At 43.8% G+C, this 17,010-nt stretch overlaps 4 protein-coding genes and 1 long non-coding RNA gene across 7 annotated transcripts; 3 read left to right on the forward strand and 2 right to left on the reverse strand.

The window, feature by feature from the left end:
- Nucleotides 1–100: 100 nt before the first annotated feature.
- On the forward strand, nucleotides 101–669 carry LOC117187914. Its single transcript, XR_004472388.1, has 2 exons — nucleotides 101–140; nucleotides 240–669. It is a non-coding gene; the product is annotated as an uncharacterized LOC117187914 (long non-coding RNA).
- A 1,033-nt stretch (nucleotides 670–1,702) lies between these two features.
- LOC117187967 (cytoplasmic phosphatidylinositol transfer protein 1) lies at nucleotides 1,703–3,966 on the forward strand. The gene is made up of 7 exons (XM_033390997.1): nucleotides 1,703–1,857; nucleotides 1,927–2,075; nucleotides 2,138–2,226; nucleotides 3,069–3,076; nucleotides 3,138–3,209; nucleotides 3,270–3,399; nucleotides 3,461–3,966. Exons 1-7 carry the CDS (start codon nucleotides 1,807–1,809, stop codon nucleotides 3,790–3,792), a joined length of 831 nt encoding a protein of 276 aa, XP_033246888.1. The 5' UTR covers nucleotides 1,703–1,806; the 3' UTR covers nucleotides 3,793–3,966.
- A 670-nt stretch (nucleotides 3,967–4,636) lies between these two features.
- Nucleotides 4,637–9,505, forward strand: LOC108159821 (protein singed wings 2). 2 transcript variants are annotated; one of them, XM_017293392.2, is made up of 5 exons: nucleotides 4,637–5,042; nucleotides 7,682–7,897; nucleotides 7,968–8,442; nucleotides 8,518–8,697; nucleotides 8,766–9,505. In XM_017293392.2, the coding sequence occupies exons 1-5, from the start codon at nucleotides 4,960–4,962 to the stop codon at nucleotides 9,312–9,314; spliced, it is 1,503 nt and encodes a 500-aa protein (XP_017148881.1). In that variant the 5' UTR covers nucleotides 4,637–4,959; the 3' UTR covers nucleotides 9,315–9,505. The 2 variants fall into 2 exon arrangements, with proteins under 2 accessions (XP_017148881.1, XP_017148882.1); XM_017293393.2 differs by having other exon boundaries at nucleotides 4,638–5,086.
- Nucleotides 9,506–9,553: 48 nt separating this feature from the next.
- LOC117185782 lies at nucleotides 9,554–16,480 on the reverse strand. 2 transcript variants are annotated; one of them, XM_033390996.1, is made up of 7 exons: nucleotides 16,393–16,480; nucleotides 13,220–13,454; nucleotides 12,913–13,155; nucleotides 12,763–12,857; nucleotides 11,138–12,692; nucleotides 10,821–11,059; nucleotides 9,554–10,755 (listed from the first exon to the last, which is right to left on the reverse strand). In XM_033390996.1, the coding sequence occupies exons 1-7, from the start codon at nucleotides 16,401–16,403 to the stop codon at nucleotides 10,587–10,589; spliced, it is 2,547 nt and encodes an 848-aa protein (XP_033246887.1). In that variant the 5' UTR covers nucleotides 16,404–16,480; the 3' UTR covers nucleotides 9,554–10,586. The 2 variants fall into 2 exon arrangements, with proteins under 2 accessions (XP_033246887.1, XP_033246886.1); XM_033390995.1 differs by lacking the exon at nucleotides 16,393–16,480 and adding an exon at nucleotides 13,529–13,755 and having other exon boundaries at nucleotides 9,700–10,755.
- Nucleotides 15,046–15,728, reverse strand: LOC108159824. Its single transcript, XM_033390998.1, has 3 exons — nucleotides 15,588–15,728; nucleotides 15,414–15,526; nucleotides 15,046–15,346 (listed from the first exon to the last, which is right to left on the reverse strand). The coding sequence occupies exons 1-3, from the start codon at nucleotides 15,606–15,608 to the stop codon at nucleotides 15,103–15,105; spliced, it is 378 nt and encodes a 125-aa protein (XP_033246889.1). The 5' UTR covers nucleotides 15,609–15,728; the 3' UTR covers nucleotides 15,046–15,102.
- Nucleotides 16,481–17,010: the final 530 nt, after the last annotated feature.

Consider the following 17,010-nt stretch of genomic DNA (forward strand, 5'->3'; position numbering starts at 1 on the left):
GCCGATGTTTACTGATGTTTTCCGATGTTTTTGCTGCTACCTATGTTGAGTGATGTATCGATGTTTTGTAAAGCATCGGTAGTTTAATTTCAGATCATTGCGTATTTGTCTTCTGTAAGCAGCAACATAGCAATGCCAAAGTAAGTAAACATATTTGACTTAAAATGAATCAAATTTACTATAGATGGTATACATTTGTTTAAATATGAAACTGCGAACGCCGTTAACATCATTGGAAGGCAACCCGTTGTGTGTTTGGGAAGGTATGAAGAGTACTGTTCAGTCACAGACATATACCTTATTAATATTACAGAATATACAGTACAATCTCATACATAAAAAACTCATAAATACAATTGTCCATGTTACTTCATGTGAATGAATATGACGACACGAAAATTACAACTAACTAACTAGCAACTAAGAATAGACAATTGCACTTGTAAACTCGAACCCACCAAAAAGGATGAAGCAATAAACTATTTACTTTGTTGCTGCCAAGTACCTAAGTAAATGCACTGAAATGTAACCCCCGCACAGAGTAAGTGCACCCTATCTAAAAATACATTCACATGGAGCCTGGCGTTCCTTCCCATACGATAAGAGTACCACTGCTAGCTATATAAGGAGATGCATTTTGTTCAATAAAACTCAGTATCAGAAACAGTACCACAACTGCCTGTCATTAATTTTCCCATCGCAATCATCAGAGGCTGTCGCCGTGTCTTCAGATACTCATTTCGCGCACCGTAGGATACCCACTCCGCAGTCCAACTGGTTCAAGTTCTAGTTGCGACGACCAAACTGTAGACTGTTTATGTACCGTATACTCGTACAACCCAGCTTCCAACAACACAATTTTTATGTTTTAAGATTTTTTTGTATAATAATAACGCAATAATAATAATATAATCAAATGGGAAAGTTTTGAAACATCCGCCATACATCGATGCATTGAATAAAACATCGATGTGTGATTTTGACAACATCGATGTTTTCATTCAAATTTACATCACTAATTCTTATATATGTACATATACGGTCTGTCCCTCAGAAAAATACCAAAATATACCGTCTCATCTTAAAAATATACCGTAAATATACTGACGAATTATCCAAGTTCCACCACTATTCCTCGATTTTGATATTCCGTCGAATATTATTAGCTATATAGAATATTTAGCCATGCCCACATAATTTTATTCGATATGTGAATCAATTTTGTACAAGACTGGCTGATTTAAGTACTTTTTTTGTATTGGATCAACAACAATTTCCCCAATATTGTATTACATGGTACTATGTGCCGCCTCAACATAATCCAATCTAATACAGGTTATAAAACAGCATATATAAAATAGTAAAAATAAGCACAAGCGTTAAATAAATGTACAATAACTGTCCACTGACCGTAAAACTGATTGCTTTGATTCCGATACTACTAAACTTATAAAATACCAACCCAACTGTGTCTGCTATGAATGTTTGCCACATTCAACAGGCGCTTATCGCACAAAAATACCGGTTTTTCTTCAACACTGCAAGTATCAACTACATATTGATTCTAACGAGTTGAAACAAGAGAATAATTGTGTAGCCGTGGGATTCCACAGAAATATAAATATTTTGCAGTCCAAAAAATATATTAGCAACATAAATATATATCGATATATCGATTATATTTCTGTATATATTCAACATCGCTAATTTCATTTGTTGTTGGTTTGACTGGCTGGTCGTGTTTTTGTGGCGCTACTTTTGCGTAACTGGAACTTTCTGTGAAGCCGCGGTTTTAAACGCTTTGACATGGTGTTGACGAAGGAATATCGCGTGTGCATGCCGCTAACCGTGGAGGAGGTGAGCATATCCATAATTTCCCGCCAGTGAGAGAAATCAAATTCATGATTTTATTTCATAATTTCATAGTACAAGATTGGTCAGCTCTATATGATAGCACGCCATAGTCTGGAGCAATCCGAGGAAGGAGAGGGTGTTGAGGTGGTGGAGAACAGACCCTGTGAAGATGCCGTCCATGGCAAGGGCCAGTACACAGAGAAACACATCCACTTGTCCAGGTGAGAATCGCACGATTTGCATAGTTTTTTGGCAGCTAATGAGAAATTCTCCCCCAAAACAGTCGACTGCCTTACTGGGTGCAAGCAATCTGCCCGCGCGTTTTCTATGTGATAGAGAAGTCCTGGAATTACTATCCCTACACACTAACAGGTGAGTGGGACTGGGCGTGCGCATCCATTGGGGTGTCTGTTTTCAAGGCGACAACTCGGGTATCTACCCCTCTCCTCCGAGGAGGCCCCAGCACACGTACCTAGTGTTTATCATTAGCATTGCATTCGATTACTATTTCTGCTGTAGCCATATGGTGACAGCCTTGTCCGTTCTTAGAGCATCATGCGTTGGGCCAAAGCAATTCGGAGATATCAGGGCCGTGTATGTGGGGGGGTTGTGTCTACCGATAAAGCCCCCCATAAACTCGTACGCACACTTGTCATGCCACCAATACGTCATCTTTCTAGGCATTCGAGCAGCTGATATCATTTTCATGGTGGCTTCATTTTCATCGGCGACTCGGTTCCAATCAGCGTTTGGCAAATTGTTAGCAAATGTCACAATTCCCATCGCATTCTTCCGCTCTGATAAAATCAGATTACACATGAGTCCCCATGTTCTCTTAGCTCTTAGCTCCCGTGAACTTGTTTGGTTTTTGGTTCTTTGACATCGTGTAAAGTTTATAAAATCAGTTAAGGACAGCATTCTGATTCCTATCAAAACATTGCCGAATCAGATTCCTTTATCTATAAACATTTGTATTTTAAGCATGGACACCCATATTTATGTCGCTATAAGCACCCGGCGCTATATAATTGGCATTCGATTTATATTTCAGCTTTGCTGCGGTTTATTTATAAATCGTTTTATCGCTAATTATAGACATTAGACACGCTTGCAATATATTTAGAGTAAATTATTGATTTGTTTTTTGTTTCTCTCATTAAAATTTCATGTGCTATAATGGAACTGTAATTGGTAATGCCACGTACGCCATGTAGAATATACGGTAATTGGACATAGCTTATTTTTGGTTGTCCTCCGCTGACCAATTATCCCCCTATTTACAGTGCTCCTTCATACCCAAGTTGCATGTCCTCATCAAGACGAAGTATGAGGACAACAATGGCACCACAGAAAACGTGAGAATTTATCCAAATGCTGAAGCAGAACTCTTTAGCAATAACAAAATTACTTGATAGTGTCTGGATCTTACTGAGGAGGAGCTGAAAGTGCGCTCTGTGGATCACCCTGACATAGCTTTCGATGAATTCAACGCCAAGCACTACAAGCGCGAGGAGGATCCCAAATTTTTCAAATCAGAAAAAACAGGTATAGTAACCCCCGGTCCATATGACAGAACCCCAAAAAATTACGCTTTTTCCATCTGCAGGTCGCGGACCGCTGATTGAGGGATGGCGGGAAACGGACAAGCCCATCATGTGCTCCTACAAGGTGGTCCATGCCAGCTTCGAGGTCTGGGGTTTGCAGACAAAAGTTGAGGATTTTATACAGCGCGGCATTCGCGACATACTCCTGCTTGGACATCGACAGGCCTTTGCCTGGCTGGACGAATGGCACGGCATGACCCTGGAGGATGTGCGTGACTACGAGCGCAAAAAACAAGCCGAGACCAATGAGAAGGTGCAGGCAGCTGGCGATGCCCCCACCCAGAGTGGTAGTGGCAGCAATGGACGTAATACGCCCACTCAGGATGTTGATTAAGTAAAAGTCAAGAGATTTCAGCTCTTGTGAATGTTATACCAAAATTTAATATAGACAAGTGGCAGGAAGAATGTACCTGCATAAGAGGCAACTGTTAAACATATGTACCTACAAACATATGTGAATATATATTCATATATACTATCATTGCATTTCACTGGTCCAAAGAGCATTATAGCAAGCGAAGACAAGCACAAAACCCGAAAGTCCAAGCCCAAATAGACCCTAATAGATTGTTAATCAGCTAGAGAGTTCAGCATTTTGCTAAGCAAATGTTAGCCGCACCTACAGATATATCTATACACATATTGAGCATTATATTCGTGTCTAATGAACGGTTTTTGTTAACTATATATTCCCTAGTTTAGCTCTGATCAAAGTGCGGTCCATATTTTGATGTACAAATGTATGAAGCATTAATAAAAATGATGTTTCACAAAACAACATACATACGACTGCATGCGTATTAAGCATGTGATTATTAATTACTTTTATCTTCCACATTAGACATTCGATGAGCCAAATCTGTTTGTCGGCAAATGAATGTACAAATTATTGGCTATTTGTATGCCAAAGCCGGCGGCGAGTGGTGAACCAGGTAGTGGATTCGTCACGATGATTCAGTCAACATGTTGCAGAAACAACATTGCATATAATCGAATGCGATCCGATCCGAACAGAACGGAACACCGACCCTGACACTGATCGTAAATCAACGTCACCCCCATCCGAAACAGCTGCTCTATTCGGAACGAGCCCCCAGGCAGAGGCTCTCTCACTTGCTCTCTCTCTCTCTGTCTCCTCTCTTTGCTGGACAGCTGTTTTGGGGCTGGAGATCTCTGGCGTCAAAGAGTAATGTGGCGGAAGAGGAAGAACCAACAAAATCACCAGCGATTCGCAAACGCGCCTCATTTGAACTTCAAGCGCGCGAAGAGCAGCACACAGCATAGAACCTACATAGCTACTAGAGACACCCGCGGATTGAGTGCCGATTAAACACCGGAACGCTATGCCTGCGAAGCGAAATTAAAACAATACTTAATGATGTACTTTAAATTTCACCAAAATTTCGCCTACCAACGATTGTGACAATGGAATATTCCGAGTGAAAATATCTAAATTTGAATAAACAATCTTAAAATAGAGTTCCTGTGTTGAAAAGAGATCATGGCACGACGAACTATCCGTGGGTGTATGAACGAAAAGTGGGCTGTGAGCATCCTTTCGCTGCTCTTGATGGTCTCGATGAGGTAAAGCATGCGTTATACCCGGCGTATGCGCAATTTAGTGTCATGTAAGCAAATGTGCGGCTCTTATCAACTGTTTACAGCACGCTGGGGCCTTAACTCGTCTGTGTCTAGCTTGTTTATTAATAAGCACACTAAATCCTATTCTGGGCCACTCCATATGTGGGTTATTGTCCATGTTTAACCGCTTATACGGCCCATTCCATGCAAAGTGACTTATCGTCGAAACCAAATCAAAGCGCTCTTTATTGGATCCTGATTGCGTTTTATGGTTAATATAAAGTCTGATTGGTACAAAGTCTACTAAAATTGAATATATACGTTGCCCATTATACTATGTACTCCAGATCTCCTTTCATAGAGCTTTTTTTTGTAGTTCTTCTTGTCATCTCTGTTGACACTTTTATATGACCAGATTTGTTATTCCGGAGACATAATTAGGGGCCATAAATTTCAAAGGTAGCAACTTCTTCAGAATTCCCAGCCACGGCAAGCGTTACGAGTATTCCTCGTTTACTTATCTATCACCCCACACAACGAAGTCTTACCTTACGGAAGGGAAATGTGATATTTTTTTATATTCTATTTTGAAAATCTTATCACAAGAAGTTTATTTTTATTTTATTTATCAAACTCACACAACACGAAAATACTCTTAGATTTGGAATAGGAATACGAACAGATTTCGGTAGGCATTATCATTCTCGTATTCAATGCCTCTTTTGCCGATCTAATTTGCTTCCCTTGGCTATTCTGTCTCGCTCAAAGCGAATCAAAGGCAATGGACAGCCGCTGTCGTGGCGGATTCATAAGTAGATTTATTCAGATCTATTTTCATTGTTGAATTGATAGACTTGTTTCAATTGTACATACGTAAGCTCGTAAGAGGCATTGAATGGATGTGTGTATGAAGAAGAAACCAAATAAAAAATTACTTTTTGTTGGACCTCATATCGATTATAATATGTGGCCCGGGACTTCCCTATAGTAGAATACAATCTCACAGTTTTCTAGAGCCCCCCATTGCCATAAACAACTTATCCCATGGGCAATAAATTTGATCTTTTATTCTTCCACCTCCACCTCTTTCCGAACCGAACCGAACCGATTTGATTGTCTAAATGAAACGGCATGGCACTTGTTGTGACGCCAGAACTCAATGGAAAGAACGCTTCAAGTGAAACTTTTCAATTAAAATTTGACATTGCTGCGTCTCAGACGAATCTTTATTAATCATACGCCATGGGGTGCCATTATGAAGTTGGTGAAACTTCAACGGATAAATAAACATACAAAATGGAAAAATATTAAATTCAGGTCTGGACTTTGGCATTTTGTGTATTTTTCGAATTTGCCAATGTTAATTAACGAAGGAGTGTCAATTGTGCCTAAGCATGACACACATGTAGCATTATATATGTATGTGTATGTATGTATTATATGGTTAAATACCCACCATATTCAAATATTTATTTTTCACAAATTTTTACCACTGGAATGCAAACAAAGCTGCTACCAAACTTAAATTTTTTTGTCGACTATAAAGTAAATATTTTTGATGCTATTCTTATATTCCACATTTCAGTTGTTCATATTGTTAATTTTAACACCTCGAAGACGAACGAGAGCTACCATTAGTTGCTAATTGTGGGTTAGACACATATACAATATGAAAAAAAATCGACGGGATATAAAAGTCGTTTGATATATGAATTTTCCGTATCTGTATAATTATGGTATATTTATTTGTTTATAAGATTTTGGAATCTGTAAATGGAAGTGTTTTTGTGTTTTTTCCCAATCGTATTGTAACCAACTTTATAATAAAGCTTTCAATTGTTCAGCATTTCAAAGAGCAACGACTTCAACCAGATTCAAGATTATATCTCTCCCAAATAATTCCTGGTAAACATTGACAGCTCTCCGAAATGTTGTCACACAGAGATCTACCACCTCTGTAAGTGCTAAATGAGCATCATGTGATATACTTTGGCTCTCTGGTCGCTAATATAACCGCCATATAGACAGAGCAAATAATTCCATACTACGCAGAAATACTCGTACTTGAGAATAGTGCCACGGTCTAACGTCAACTCTAGATATAGATATATTTGCCTACATATTTACCAAAGTCAGTCGGTTTAGAGCAGTTTGAAGTACCTCAAACACGATCAGAAATTCTAGCTCGGGATACCCGAAACCTAAAGTAATTCTACTTTTATTTGAGAAGAAGGAATGTTTCCGCCTAAAGATTATACCTTCTCTGTTGGGAAACATACAATACTATACGATGAAGAATTATAGCAATTGCGGATATTTATATAGTCATCTTCTGTCTGGTATTTAGATATATTTTCACCAGTACGATATACCCTATTACGACTAGTTTTCGGTCTAATTACATAACCTCTATCTGAGGCTGTGCTTTCCCGAGGCAATCAAGACCTACCTGGCGTCTGCTTATCAAGCCCTAAACGAAGGCGCGCCGGATCCGCAGTGCGACGGAGCTATCAGTATACCAGAGGGCTGACGGAGCCAAAAATAGACCAAATATATATGTAGCTATCGGGCAGAGATGTGGAGTGGGAGTGGGAGTGGATGTACCAAATTATTTATTTACCTACCAATTAACGGTTTTTCAGACTCGTCCACGTCACCGCTGCTGACAGCAATGAGACGGCAACGACGACAGCGATTGAGGCCACACCGAGCACGACCATGCGGATGCCCACCGGCTACAGTCAGAGCTGCTTCAACTGGACTTCAGTGCCAGAGGCAGCGGGGGGCAACTGCTCCAGACTGACCCGGAGCGGACTCCTCAAATGCTATGGCGGCATGAACAACCTGGGGGCATTGGCGTAAGTATAAGATGGTTAGCATCTCGATGTTCATGAAATGACTCTCCGATCGACTCTTTTTTGACTAAAGGAAGCTGGGAAAGTCGGTGCCGGCCCAGCAAATGCTGCTGTGCGGCTGGCCCCAGGACACCTCCAGGTTCCTGGGCGAGTTGCAAAAGCTGCCCAGGCTGCGAGTCCTGACCATCGAGTACAGTGGGTTCACGGAGTTCGCCTTCGAATTTCCCGAAATGTCCTATCTGCAGAGCATCAACATCTCGTGGACGAATCTCTCCTACATTTCGACACGCACCTTCAAGCGAGTGCACACTCTGAAGGTCCTGGATCTGCGCTGGAACCAGCTTATCCAGCTGGACGGCCCCCTGCTGCTCCCCCGCTCCTTTGAGCAGCTCTACCTGGCCGGGAATCCCTGGAACTGCACGCGAAATTTCAAGTGGATGCTACTGCAGCCGGAGAAGGGGCGTCTCGTGGTGGACCGAGATGAGCTCCTCTGCACCGACCGCAAGTACAAGGAGCGCCAGATGCTGCTGGTGATGCACTACAAATTGGTGAGCATTAGCGCCTCTGGACAATTCTTCTTAAGATCTAAGCTAATCTCTACTGATTCCATTAATGACACATAGGAGCTGAAGAAGGAGTGCCAATCGCATCCGGACCTGAGGAACTGCACCTGCCTGATGCACCACATCCTGCCCAGGACCCATATTCCGCTCTACACGGTCAATTGCTCCCATATGCAATTCCACAGCCTGCCCGCCTATCTGCCGGAGAACACAACCACGCTGACCATCAACGATAATCTGGTAAAGGATAAATGGTTACATCTAAATGACCACAGTCTAATCTCCTCCCCTTTCTGCCCCTATTCCAGATCAGCGACATTAATCCGCTACGGGATAATCCCCATTACCGCCATGTGGTGGATGTGCATCTGGAGAACAACCGCATCTCCAATGTGGACGACCTGGAGAACACGTTTTGGCTGCAGAACTTCCGCCTCTTCAACCTGCGTGGCAACAACCTGAGGAAGCTGCATGTCTACGCACTGGAAAATGCGCTGAACGACAATGAGAACGCCAATCTGCTGCTGCTCAGCAAGAATCCGTGGCACTGCACCTGCAAGTTTGGGATGCGGCTGCGCGAGCTACTGAACCAGTACCGGGACATTGTGAGGGATGCCTGGAATGTGACGTGCACCTACATGCAGGACGACGAGCTGCGGCTGGCCAAGGTGCTGACCCTCACCCGCCAGGACATGTGCAACGTGAGTGCGGAGAGTGGTACGCAGATCCATCCCATCGACTGGCTGAACGGCGTGCTGGCCAGCCTCATCATCCTCATTCTGGGAAAGCTTGCCTACGACTATTATCACTACAAGTATTACAACCGTGTTCCTTGGATAGTCATGAAGATGCCGTGATAGCCTTAAATAGACATAGACATGTGTAGAGATAGAAGTAGGTGCTGGAGTCATAGTTATAGTTACAGATACTTAGAAAATGGCACCTCAAAGACCTCAAAGTATTTTCTCAAACAACGGTTTGAGCGGGTTTATTTTGAAAATCTACAAGTAGATTCGGATATCAATATGGGAGTATATAGTATATATGTATGTATTGTATATTGTGTATACATATATAAATAATCTTCTTTTTGGTATATATTTTATGTATGTATATTTAAGCTAAAATCAACGCAAAACTCACAAAATAGTTGTCCTGCTTCTATAGTATTGCACATTTCTTAGCAATCCTTAAGATGTACATTCCATGGTTTTACATTCACTTTTAATATTCACATTCATATTCACATTCACATTCGATCTGCATTTTAATTGGCACAAAGCGCTTAAAGTTCTGTTGGATAATAATACACGTAAGAGAAACGGCTAAGATTAGTTATTAGAACGCTACTAATTGGACAGAACCGAATCTGGTTAGGGTTTAAGCTACAAATAACTGAATCTAAATGAATCTATACCCCCTTTATATACATTCGAAATACAATCTACATTCTACATTCTTTGGCTTCAGAACCAGTGCAATCGACACACTTTCCTCCCTGTCAAACCAAATGCACAACTAAAAACTATTTAAATAATGGAAATAATCATATCGTTTGCGAGGGGCTTATAAATTAAACAACAGTGCTGGACATTGTAAGCAAAGCTTAAAATATTTCTTGTAACTTACATCTCAATAAAGTCAAAAGATGAAACAAATGCAAATGAATTCGCTGGCTGGAAGCTGCACTCCTCGCACAAGAGGAGTCTGTTTTTTTTTAAATTATTTTTGGTCCGCCGCCAGGCACAAGCCGCTTGAATTGTGCATAGAAAAATGTGGTCAAAAGGAGATCAAGAGGACCCGTTTTAAAATTCGTTCAAAGAAATTTTCTTTTGTCTTGTAAAATTCATATAAAAAGTAAAACTTTTCTTAAAATTGTTCACTTTATGATATGGACAGGATGGTAGATAATTCTCGGTTCTCCAAGCACAATTCAAGAGGCTTCCAAAGGACGGTCAGGGACACTTAGGGATGGCAAAGTAAGTAACAGCGGATGGCATAAAGTTGGCATATTGTGTGGGCATCAGCCCTAATTAACAATTTTTGTTTTTGGTTAAGCATGCGAGTATTCAATATGTATTCATATTGTACGGTTGGTTATTTTGTGAGCATTCATGTCAAGCCACGTCCTAGAATAGCATGTAGGAGTGGTCACGCTCCAGTTGCGCCTTGGCGCGGTTCTGTATGTTGCTTACTGGATCCGAGGGCGGTGGTATGCCGTTTATTTGGTGGGTCGGCTCCTTGTAGTAGAACTCTGTCCGTCCGCACTTGTGGCCATAGTAAACGGAATCCTGGGATCTACAAAATTCAAGGAATGCAAATAAGGAAATGAGATCTTTGGACAGCATTCGTGATACACTCACCGTAAAATCAAGTCCGTCAGCCCACCGTGCTTCCCATCGGCATCAGCGGTATGCATGCTCTCGACAACTTTCAGCTCCAACGAATTCCACGGTCCACTGCGCTCCAGCACATCCCACTTGGCATCCACGCACATGAAGCTGTAGTTGCTGTAATCAGGCATATCGCCCTCCAGATTGACACTCAGTGTTTGACTCAATTGAGATTCCATGTGGGGAAATTTCGCCACGCAAATGTCAAACTAAACAAAAGGAAAGAGGAGATGCGTTAGGACTCGCGCCAATCAGAATTTGTAGGAGGCGTATGCAGCTCCACTCACCATCTTCTGGACAACGTTCTGCTTCTGCGAGGTCCCCTCCTCCATGAGCAGCAGCAACGTCATGTTCTTCTGTCCACAGGAATACAGTTCCGTACGCTGCATGCCATTCGCCAGGCTAGGAGCTGGATTCACCGGAACAATGGACAGTGCAGCAAAGGCGTCCATTGCGTCCTCACACTTCATAGAACTGCGGTTCGGAAAGGCCATGCTGCTGGTCAGAGGCGTCAGGATCTCGATGGAAGGTGTCTCGCTGAGGGCCAACACCGAGAGTTTGGCCATGAGGGGAGTTAAGGGCACGGCACCAGCTCCACTCCGTCCGGCGCCTCGCTGAAGGGGAGCAGCTGTAGATGGCTCTCCGAAGCACAAATCACCCGCTGGCTTGAGAGGGAGACTCATGGCGCTCTTTTCCATCGGCGACTTGACCAGTTGTCGGGATTCAAGATTGAGATTCGGATCGTCCGAACCTTCAGCCAGTGCCTGCTGACGCATGTGCTCGTCCAGCTTTTTGACTTCCTTGTTGAATTCTTGGAACTCGGCCACAAGAGCGGCCAGCTCGGCATCGTGTTGGGCTTGCGCACTGGCGACGCCCCACAGCTTGTAATACTGATCGAGAAACTGCTGGAAAAGGTTGCGCGAGATCTGCTTGCCGTTGGCGATAAAGACCGGGTATGTGGGGTCGTTGATGGTCCGGGCACTGCTATTCTCATCGTACTCCGAGTAGTCGGGCGAGGGCGAAGACAGCTCATCACTGCTGCTGCCACTGCCGTTGCCGCTCCCATTCCGGTTGACATCCGGTCTAAAGTTTGGTGTAAAGCTACGTATCTTTTTGGAGATGGCTCGCAGGGCGTCTTGCAGATCAGCGGAGGACTTGCGGCGGGTAAACTGCTTGCTCGGATTGATAATAAAGTTCGAGAAGAACTTCTCGACATCCGCCTTCAGGGATTGACGGCGCGACTCCGCCTTCCCACTAAAGTTGGAGCCATCATTGACGACTGGCTCCTCCTCGGGATTGGCACAGATAGACATCACAGTGGCCACCGGCAGGACCTTGTTCTCCGTCATGGGTGTGTTGCAAACACTAGTGCGTCCAATATACTCGGGATACGAGTCGGTCTCGTCAAAGTTGATCGCCCCAGTGCTGGTCTCGGGCAGCTCCCTACTGTGCATGTTCTTGTGCCGCAGGGGCAGGAACGTGGGCCTCATCGACTTGGGTCGGGCTGTTGGCATTGTCGCCAAAGGCTCCACCGGGGCCGCCTCGTCCTCGGGAATGTGTGTGAAGATCAGGGACTTGTCCCTCTTCAGCTTCCGCTTGGCACTCTGAAAGGGCATTCCGCTCTGTGTGTGCGACGTAATCATCAGCAGGTTCTGGGCCCGCTGTGCATCCGCAACCATTTGTCGATACTGCTTCTGATCCAAGTAGACCACCATCATCTGAACGCCATAGGGAACGTGAAACTGTTGCGTTGTCAGCTGCTCTGCCGCGTTGCGGATGTGACGAGGATCGGTCAGGACCAGTTTCTTGGTCACCACGTCGCTCAGCTGCGAGGCCACCACCCTACAGAGGCGAGAAAACACAGATGGCATTAGCAACCAGACAAGAGTCGGTGTCCGACAGGGCGTCTTACTTGTTGTGATAGAGAATGACTCCGCCCAGAATGCCCTTTGTCTCCTGGCAACTTTGCAGCACCTGTATGGCCTCCAGGAAGATGTGACTGGCGGTCTGGAAATAGCCAGGGAATGAATAAATAGATACAACGTGCAAGTTCCGCACTCACCTTGGGCATGCGAAGTCGAGGAACGTTCTGGAATGTGTCTCCGTTGCGGTGCATCATGGGCAAATATGTCTCAAAGATCTGGTACAGTTTGTCGCACAGATTCCTGGTGTTCAGGGCTGGAGGCTGCGCGTACTGGTCATACAGCGTCTGCAAGTCACGATGAAAGAACTTGAGCAAAGAGCTCAGCAGTTCCGCGCGATGTTCCAGGTTCTCATCACTAATATTCCGATCCGTTCCGACGGCCTGGAAGGGATAAAAACGAAATTAGGATCTTGCTATCTTTTGTTTTTTGTTTTTCTCCACTCACCAGGGTGAAGCGTCCAAATTCCTTGAGCACAAACTTTCCATTCTGCAGGGCCAAAACACGGGGCTTGAAGAAGCAGTCCCTGAGGAAGTACGTTGTTCCCATCAGCTGTCCGCAGAGGGCCACCTTCTGGTAGTCGGATACCCAGCTGGGATGGAAGTAGAGCACCGCCTTAATCGGATCATCCGCCTCATCCTTTAGGCACTCGGTGTCGTAGACAAACAAAATCATTGTTTCCCTGTGGAAGAGATAGCAAAACAGAACGAAACGAATCGTCAGATGAAATTCACAGTTTATGAGTCACTGTGGCACCTATCGGTTAAGCGCTTCTGTGGCTGCTGGTAGTGCCGCCAGCGCCTGTGGCCGTGGCTCAGCCTGTGCCTTCGCCAATCTTTAAACATTGTTGCTGCGTTGACAGAAATCTATTTCGGCAATTCCGAGACGAGACTAACGCTGCATCGTGGCAGCTTATCTACGCCCGCGTCGTCGCTGCTGCTGCTGCTGCCTGCTGCCGATTGATAAGTCAACAAGCCAATACCGCGGCAGAATGCCAACTGTCTGGCCTGGTCGGGTCCGTCGGTGCGCTGCCTGCTCCCTGATACCCGACTCGCAATTGTGATATGTGATAGGGGAGAGCTGAATAATGCTCACCATTCTGCTCACGTCTGTAGATGAGCGTAGCTGCTGCTGGAAGTATACCTAAAGGTGGAATGGCACCAACCGCACTGAGAACTGAGGTGAAAGCGTCAGTTTGTTTGTAAGTTTACTATCGCTGCGGTTGCGTTGGGGGTGGTGTGTAAAAGGTATGTACATGCATATGAATCGATCACGCGACAATTTCAATGCCAAATGTATCGTTTACAGTTTGAGGGGGGAGCAGAAGTAGTAGGTAGGGGAAATAGAGCGAGAGAAGAGCTTTCAGAGAGCCTAACAGAATGAAAGACCGTTCACCAGCTGTTACAGCAGTTTGAGAACCATTAGCAAGCAGTTTTAGAAGCTTCTACTATGACTACAGTTTTAGAGCAACTGTCAATGCAAAGTAAAAAATGCAAGAGTAACGCAGAATAATCCAAAGTTATTTTCAGTTGGCTTTTGCTTAGCACTTTTATTTCAAACTATTCTTGAGATCGGTTTTTATCCGGCAGTTGATTTCAGAACACTGGGAGGAAGCCCCAAGGGAGGAGTCGTGGTCGTCCCGTATTTGTACTTGGCCACATAGCCATTGGGTCCAGCCTCATAAAGGACCTCCAAGCCGAGGCCCTGATCTGGAAACGTCTGACTCAAAGAGCCCTTGACCTGAAACACTCCCGGAGCAATCTCCTCAACGGTCTCCTCACGAGTCGTCCCATCCGGATAATATATCCTGTGAGAATATAAGTCTCTTGAGTGTATTCTCTGGTGTTTAGTTTTCATTATCTACCTCAAAGTGTACTTGTTATCCTCCGGCTCGAGTTGGAAATCTTCGGAGTCGATGCGCGGCACGAGCAGGGGAGCAGGCCGAGGCGCCGCGATTGCCCCATTCAGAAAAACTAGAATTACTAGCAGCTAAGTGAGTGATTAGCAAGATCTTTGAGAGGGAAGCGACTGTGTGAATGGCTCACCGAACTAAACAGCGTAGCAGACATGTCGGTGATGATGCTTCGCCCGTGGCTGGTGGCTTGAAACTGTTAAGCCCACGCTTAGGACATCATATATTTTAACAAAAACTGGCTTGAACGTGCTAACTAAACCTGAACAAAGCCCAGACACTAATACTATAAAACGGCCAGAGATCAGAATTGGATGCCTATTATAAATGTTTTGTTTTGAAAAGAGAACACTTGTTAATTCTTTTAAGAAACCTATAGACAAATTGGTTTCTGGAGGGTTTTATTTTTAAGTAGCCGCTAGCCAGCTGTTGATTTCAAGGCATTGGGACTGAGGAATTGTGGCAGCTGGGTCGGCGGTGTGGGCGGGCCCTTGCCGTAAGTATATTTGGCCACGTAACCATTGGCACCTGCCTGGTAGGTGACCACCAGCGAAGTGCCCTGCTCTTGGAATGGCTGATTAATCACACCCTGGACTTGCAGCTGCCCCGGAGCAATCTCCTTCACGGACTCCTGGCGGATAGTGCCATCCGGGTGCTGGATGCTATGGAAGCCAGGAAAAAAGGATGGGATGGATCAATCAACATCAATTATCGACCAATTAGTGGTACCTGAGGTAGTATGTGTTATCGAGGGGCTCGAGCTGGAAGCCGGGAATGCGAATTTGCGGCACTAGTGTTGGGGGCGCCGATGCCGCCAGGTGCAATAGGAGCATCACAAAGAGCTACGGAAAATATGTGAGTCAGCGCAAAGCGGATCTTGGCGACTTATTTGGCCTTACTCACATCGCATAATCTACGAGACATGATGGCCTATCTATGGTTGACTATAAACTGTCTAGCCGTCGACCCTCAACCCATCTTTAAGCCCAAAATCACAGCCGGTATAATTAAGAGGGAAACAAGTTTTGATTTTGAATGCAGATAGAAAAAAATCACACCGCACACTTATCCACCTACAAAAAGGTAGAGTCGTGAATGGATGGATTCCCATGCTATTAGGGGTTACAATTTGTTAAATAAGATTACAATCAATCGAGTAAATCGAATAAAACCAGTTACGACCATTTGCTAGCCTTCGATATGACAATTCACTTTATTCAAACCAATTTGCAACATCATCTAAGTACGAGTACTCCGCCAAAAAGCTTGAGTCAAGGTAGATTCCACCGTTTATCGAAGGGAATTCCCAGCATATTCCATATACTATATGTTTGTACGTGTGACAGCCAAAAGGGGGAATTTCGAGAATCTTTTACGTTTCCAGGGCTTCGACCAGAGATAGATTATCCCTCAAATTATAAACAAATAAAAAGTGCATTCATTTCAATGGGAAAATATGCCGTCTGAGTCCTTGACATTCAACAATACACATTTTACCTATCTTATCAATATCGATTAGTTTTCTCGGCTTGTTGGGGCCTTCCTAAGGCATTTGTGTATGCGCATGCCGGGGCGTGGGTGTGTGTAGGCGGTAGCTCAAAACAAACACTAAAATGCCACCACATACACAAAAATGCCGCCCACACACAGATACACCCACGCAGGTCAAGTTTTTCATTTGGCTTGCAAACTTTATTCATTTACTCACTTAGAGCCCATTTCGAATTGCACTTTGTCGTCCTCGGTGTTTGGTTTAATTTTAATATCTTTTATCCATGTTCACTTTTATCTTATTTTGCGCCTTGCAGGTGCATTCCAGTCAGTGTGACCGCGGATTTATCGTTAAAATATACCGTCCGACCGTCAGAAATATACCAAAATATACGGTCGCATTTAAAAAATATACCGTGAATATACTGACGAATTGAAGTTCTTTTTACATATTCCTCGTTTTTTATCTTCCGTGGAATATAACTAATTAAATATAACCCTCAGCGCTGCCTACATAATTTTATCTTATTAATGCATCAATTTTCTACACAATTGGTTAGTTTTTAGTCCTTGCTTTTATTGTATTTATTCTAAAAAAAGGTTTAAACGAAAAAGTTCAACAAAAAAAGAGTCGCAATGTTGCTGGTATTTGAAGACATGATGTGTGTATATGCCTTTGTGCACCCTATTTCGTCAATTTTATATGAAGAGGAAGCGTGATTTATAAAGACCTTTTCTCAAATTGATATGTTTTTGACTTATTCATGTGTATTTTTAGTATCTTGTATATATTTATCTCGAGTCTGATACCTACGGAGCCTGGGATGACAAACAT

This window comes from Drosophila miranda, chromosome 3 (assembly GCF_003369915.1).
Source record: "Drosophila miranda strain MSH22 chromosome 3, D.miranda_PacBio2.1, whole genome shotgun sequence".
Taxonomy (NCBI): Eukaryota; Metazoa; Arthropoda; class Insecta; order Diptera; family Drosophilidae; genus Drosophila; species Drosophila miranda.